General features: G+C 30.6%; 1 protein-coding gene across 4 annotated transcripts in view; it reads left to right on the top strand.

Annotated features, from left to right (window-relative positions):
• The window catches only part of LOC147230055 (voltage-dependent T-type calcium channel subunit alpha-1I-like), a 133,995-nt gene that overhangs the window by 43,653 nt on the left and 83,511 nt on the right, over window positions 1-6,831 (top strand). For all 4 annotated transcript variants that reach the window (XM_086153194.1, XM_086153193.1, XM_086153192.1 and 1 more), the window contains one exon: window positions 3,385-3,767. In XM_086153194.1, the coding sequence (XP_086009320.1) occupies window positions 3,385-3,767 (383 nt within the window). The remainder of the gene's footprint in view (window positions 1-3,384; window positions 3,768-6,831) is intronic.

Raw genomic sequence — 6,831 nt, 5'->3', positions numbered from 1 at the left:
TTGTCATTTTCAAGTCATTTTTTTTTTTCTTAATTTTTCAAAGGTACCAGGAAAATTTTTGATGAAATTCAAATGGTAAACAAAAAAAATTGTAATTATAAATAATTACCTTTGAGATTTCTTTGCGATCCGGAATGCATTGATTGCATTGCAGGAGAGTTCATGTCGTCAGTATGACTCCGGAATTTGTCATTTTTAAGTCATATATTTTTTTTTTTTATATAATTTTTTTAAATTGTTTTTATCATTTTTAATTTAAATGAAATTGAAATGGTCAACAAAAAAAAACTGCTATAATAAAAAATTACCTTTGCGATTTTTTTGCGATTCGCAATGCATTGATTGCGTCACCGGAGAGGAAATGTCAACAGCACGACTTCGAAATGTGTCATTTTCAACTCAAAGTTTTTTGTTTTTTTTTATATAATTATTTTTAATTTTTAATCATTTTTAATTTGATGAAACTGAAACAGTCAACAGAAAAAACTGCTATTATGAATAATAACCATAGCGATTTCTTTGCGATCTGCAATTCATTGACTGCATCACCGGAGAGGAAATGTTGTAAGCACGACTCGGTATGCCTAGAGGTGACAAACACTCACTTATTTTTATATTTTTTTTAGACTATACTTTAAATACCACTTGTCTAAATTTAAGAAAATTATCATCATCATGAAATTTGTCATTTTCAAGTCATTTTTTTTTTCTTAATTTTTCAAAGGTACCAGGAAAATTTTTGATGAAATTCAAATGGTAAACAAAAAAAATTGTAATTATAAATAATTACCTTTGAGATTTCTTTGCGATCCGCAATGCATTGATTGCGTCACCGGAGAGGAAATGTCATCAGCATGACTTCGAAATGTGTAATTTTCAACTCAAAGTTTTTTTTTTTTATTTATATAATTATTTTTATTTTTTAATCGTTTTTAATTTGATGAAACTGAAACAGTCAACAGAAAAAACTGCTATTATAAATAATAACCATAGCAATTTCTTTGCGATCTGCAATTCATTGACTGCATCACCGGAGAGGAAATGTTGTAAGCACGACTCGGTATGCCTAGAGGTGACATACTCACTTATTTTTATACATTTTTTTATACTATACTTTAAATTCCACTTGTCTAAATTTAAGAAAATTATCATCATCATGAAATTTGTCATTTTCAAGTCATTTTATTTTTCTTAATTTTTCAAAGGTACCAGGAAAATTTTTGATGAAATTCAAAATTGTACAAAAAAAATTGTAATTATAAATAATTACCTTTGAGATTTCTTTGCGATCCGCAATGCATTGATTGCATTGCAGGAGAGTTCATGTCGTCAGTATGACTCCAGAATTTGTCATTTTTAAGTCATATATATATTTTTTTTATATCATTTTTTTAAATTGTTTTTATCATTTTTAATTTAAATGAAATTGAAATGGTCAACAAAAAAAACTGCTATAATAAAAAATTACCTTTGCGATTTTTTTGCGATTCGCAATGCATTGATTGCGTCACCAGAGAGGAAATGTTGTCAGTACGACTCCGGAATTGTCATGTATTCTTTTTTCATGTAATTATTTTTATTTCTTTAATCATTTTTAATTTTGATGAAATTGAAATGGTCAACAAAAAAAACTGCTATAATAAATAATTACCTTTGCGATTTTTTTTGCGATCCGCAACACGTTGATTGCGTCACCGGGGGGAAAATGTCGTAAGCACGACTCGGTATGCCTGGAGGTGACAAACACTCTCTTATTTTTATACATTTTTATACTATACTTTAATACCTCTTGTCTAAATTCAGGAAAATTATCATCATCATGAAATTTGTCATTTTCAAGTCTTTTTTTTTTTTTTATTTTTCAAAGGTACCAGGAACATTTTTGATGAAATTCAAATGGTAAACAAAAAAAATTGTAATAATAAATAATTAACTTTGTGATTTATTTGCGATCCGCAATGCATTGATTGCGTCACTAGAGGGGAAATGTTGTAAGCACGACTCCATATGCCGAGAAGTGACAAACTCTCACTTATTTTTATACATTTTTTATACCTATTTCTTCACAGACTGTCGACAACTATAAATACCTCTTGTCTAAATTCAGGAAAATGATCATAATCATGATTTTTTTTTTTTTTTTTAATTTGTCCAAGGTACCAGGAAAATTTTTGATGAAATTGAAATGGTCAGCAAGAAAACTGCAATTATGAATAATTACCTTTGAGTTTTATTTGCGATCCGCAATGCATTGAATGCATCACAGGAGAGTTCATGTCGTCAGTATGACTCCGGAATTTGTCATTTTGAAGTCATATTTATTTTTTTTATAAAATTCTTTTTAACTTTTTAAATCATTTTTAATTTAAATTAAATTGAAATGGTCAACAAAAAAAACTGCTATAATAAATAATTACCTTTGCGATTTTTTTGCGATCTGCACACGTTGATTGAGTCACCGAAGACGAAATGTCTTGACTCGGTATGCCTCGAGGTGACAAACACCCACTTATTTTTAGACATTTTTTTTTATATTATACTTTAAATACCACTTGTCAAAATTCAGGGAAATAATCATCATCATGAAATTTGTCATTTTCAAGTCATATTTTTTTTTTTTTTTTATTTAATTTTCCAAAGGTACCAGGAACATTTTTGATGAAATTCAAATGGTAAACAAAAAAAATTGCAATTATAACATCGCCGGAGAGGAAATGTCGTCAGTACAACTCCGAAATTTGTAATTTTCAACTCATAATTATTTATTTTTTTTAATATAATAATTTTTTTTTTTTTTAATCATTTTTAATTTTGGTTATATTGAAATGGTCAACAAAAAAAAAAAAAAATGCTGTTATAAATAGTTACCTTTGCGATTTCTAGGGGATCCGCAATACATTGATTGCGTCACCGGAAAGTAAATGTCATCAGCACGACTCCGAGATTTGTAATTTTCAAGTCATATATTTTTTTTTTTATTAGAATTATTTTGATTTTTTTTATCATTTTTAATGTGGATGAAATTGAAACGGTCAACAAAAAATAACTGCTATTATAAATAATAACCGTTGCGTTTATCTTCGCGATCTGCAATTCATTGATTGTATCACCGGAGAGGAAATGTCATCAGCACGACTCCGAAATTTGTAATTTTCAAGTCATATAGTTTTTTTAATATGATTATTTTTATTTTCTAATCATTTTTAATTTTGATGAAATTGAAACGGTCAACAAGAAAACTGCAATTATATAAGATTAAAAAATTGCTGATTAAAAAAAAAAAAAAAAAAAAAAAATCCATGTTTTTCAATGAGTATTTTCTGCTTATTTTTAAATCTCCGCCTCTCCGATTTCAACGCCTTCCTGTTTTTCGTTTTGTCCCAGCATCCCATTGTCCTCACCAAAGTAAGCAAGACCACGATTGCCAGCCGCTCGGCAACTCCACGGCCGTGACCGTCCCCCAAAATCCGGAGGACTGTCCCATGTGTGCCATGTCGCTTAGCGAGGGGCCGAGGGCCGCCGGAGAATCTGCCGGCGGGGAGGAAAGTGAGGAAGATGCTGTGAAAGAGCAAGACAAGGAGGAGAGAGAAGATGGAATGAAGAAGAAGAAGAAGAAGAAGAAGACATGTTTTGGACATTGTAGGGACGTTTGGACGGATGTGAGGAGGAAACTTTGGGGGATTGTGGAGAGCAAGTACTTCAGCAGAGGCATCATGATCGCTATTCTCATCAACACCATCAGCATGGGCATCGAGCATCACAATCAGGTAAGGATGGGTTGATTTTTTTGGCAAAATCTTTGCTTCCGCAGGGGTTTGCGGCTCCAAATAAAAGATAAATATCCAGCGAGCGACAAAAGAAAATGATTCACAAATCGTTTTCCAAATATTGAGCAGCTCGGTAATAAGTACGGTGGATATTTCTCTTTCTGAAGGAAATAGTGTGATTTTATAAAATGTTTCTCCGGTCTATTTGACAGCATTTAACCACCCAAAAAAAAAAAAAATGAAAATAAAAATAGATAAATAGATAAATAAAATAAAAGAAAATATATATATACTGATCCAAAAAATAAAGGGAACACTTAAACAACACGTCACACATTTGATTTCCGTTGATCATCTTTTGTGTGATTTTGTTATTATTACATTCATTACATTCAACTTATTTCATAAGAAAATTGTATTCATTTAGATCTAGGATGCACTATTTTGGTGTTTATTTTTATTTATTTATTTTTATTTTTTTTTTTTGCAGAAGTGTATTTATAGTCAGCAGTTAAAAATACAAATATGTATGTATAAATATAAACATATATATATATATATATATATATATATATATATATATATATATATATATATATATACACACACACATACATATATATATACATATATATATATATACATGTGTGTGTATATACGTATGCATGTGTGTGTATATATATATTTATATACAGAATATTTTTTCACATATAGATGTGTATATGTATATATACATGTATCTATAATTTAATTCCTCTTCCTTCAGCCAAAGGGAATATTCAAATGTTTGTACTTGTTGAGACCTTAAATCACTTGATAGCCTCAACCTTGACACTTTATATTTTATTGTATTTCTTATTCTCCCTCCTCCTACTATTATCTACTATTGTTATCTTTTGCTTGAAACTCTGGCACAACAATTTCTTTCGGGATAAATAAAGTTGTTCTTATCTTACATTGTACATACATGTATATATATGTAGACATACATATATTATTTTTAACTGCTGAATATATATATGTTTATATGTGTACATGTATATGTGTGTGTATATATTCATATATTTACATATATTTATATTCGTATTGCCCAGATGGGGTGAGAAGGGAGATTTATACAGAGGGGCAATTTATAAATCTCTAAATATTTTAATCTATATGGCTATAAATGCATTTTTTTATGCAAGTTATATATACCTGGATGTTGTGCGAGTACAAGTTTTACATCATATAATCGCGCTATTTCTCCTCGTAGCTCTTTTGCTGTTTTTCCTGATTTTGTGATAGCATTGGATGCTATCTTCGGCCGGTCAATGCAGAAACCCAGGAGTTGATGATGAGAAGATACAATCCACAGGTTTGCCTTGTGCAAAGTTAAGATTTGGTTTTTGCCTAAAGAAAAGAAGTGCAGCGCCGGAGATTATTTTGCAGACCAATCTCTTTAAATTGCGACGGTTACTTAAAACGTGCCCTCCGGCACCGTTTGTCCAGGGCTCGGATTCGGAAGACGGTAATCATTCCGTGTTGTTGATGCGGCGCCGGGACCCGTTTTGATTATTCCTGATTGGTTCTGCATTTTCATCCCTTTCGGGACTTTCATTTGGATTTATTTCTTTATTGGTGAAATGATTTCACACCCCTGTGATTGGGCAACACAAACAGCCGTGATTTGAATCGCCTCGCATTCGCCGGACGCGACAAACCCCTTTTCTCGCTCGTATACAGTAAATCATCTCGGTCTCGGCGGATAAATCGCCGCTGACGAAGCGTCGCCGCTCGACCTTATAATCGTAGATGGCATTTAGAAGGACGTGTGTGGGATGTGGAGTAAACATTTAGCCACGCCGAAAACAAAAACCCGGCTGGATAGAACACGGCTCGGTGGGAGAAACCTGCAGAAACCTGCAACGTAGCATTTGCACGTGCATATTTTCGAATTTGCTCTAATGGCGAGAATCGATCGTTTCCACATGAAAGCAAGTATTTCATAATTTCAGTATTTTCATATTCATTCAGATCTAGGATGCGTTACCTAGTGTTTATTCCTTTATCTTCTTCTTCTTTTTTTTTTTTTTGCAAAGTTTATTTAAAGTCAGCAGCTAAAAATACAAATATAAATGTATATATAGAGAGATATATGTATATATCTCTCTCTATATATATAAATATATATATATGTAGATATGTGTGTATATGTATGTGTGTGTGTGTGTATATATATATATATATATATAGAGAGAAATATTTTTTCACATGTATATGTGTTTATGCATATATATATACGTATATTATTTTCAACTGCTGCTTTTGTATTTTTTATTTCATTTATTTTTTTTGAGAAGTTTATTCATAGTCAGCAGCTAAAAATACAAATATAAATGTATATAGACATATATATGTATATATCTCTCTCTATATTTAAATATATATATATATATATGTAAATATTTGTGTATATGTATGTGTGTGTGTGTGTGTATATATATATAGAGAGAGAAATTGTTTTTCACATGTATATGTGTATATGTATATATACGTATATTATTTTCAACTGCTGCTTTTGTATTTTTTATTTCATTTATTTTTTTTTGAGAAGTGTATTTATAGTCAGCAGTTAAAAATACAAATAGATATATATAAATATGTATGTATGCATGTGAGTATATATATATGTGCGTTAGCATATTTTCGAATTGCGCTAATGGCGAGAATCGACCGTTTCCACGTGAAAGCAAATTTGCTCACGAGTCGTTCCGTAAAACACCTTCCTCTTCCTTTATTTCTTGCAAATCCTGCCTTTTCTGTTCACCTTTTTTTTTTTTTTTTAACCCCGCTCCCTCCCTTGGTGATTTTATTTCAAAACAGAATGAATCACAAATCGTTTTCCAAATATTGAGCATAATATCGTACTTATTACTCGGTAATAAGTACGATGGAAATAGTGTAATTTTATAAAATGTTTCTCCAGTCTATTTGACAGCATTTAACAACAAAAAAAATAGATAAAATAAAATAAAAAAGTACATTTATACTGATCAAAAGATATAGAGGGAACACTAAAACA

This window comes from Fistularia commersonii, chromosome 10 (assembly GCF_037954325.1).
Source record: "Fistularia commersonii isolate RoL2024-O1a breed Wild chromosome 10, RoL_Fcom_v1.0, whole genome shotgun sequence".
NCBI classification, from domain to species: domain Eukaryota; kingdom Metazoa; phylum Chordata; class Actinopteri; order Syngnathiformes; family Fistulariidae; genus Fistularia; species Fistularia commersonii.
The sequence above is the reverse complement of the archived record's forward strand: the minus strand, read 5'-3'. Positions and strand labels throughout refer to the sequence as shown.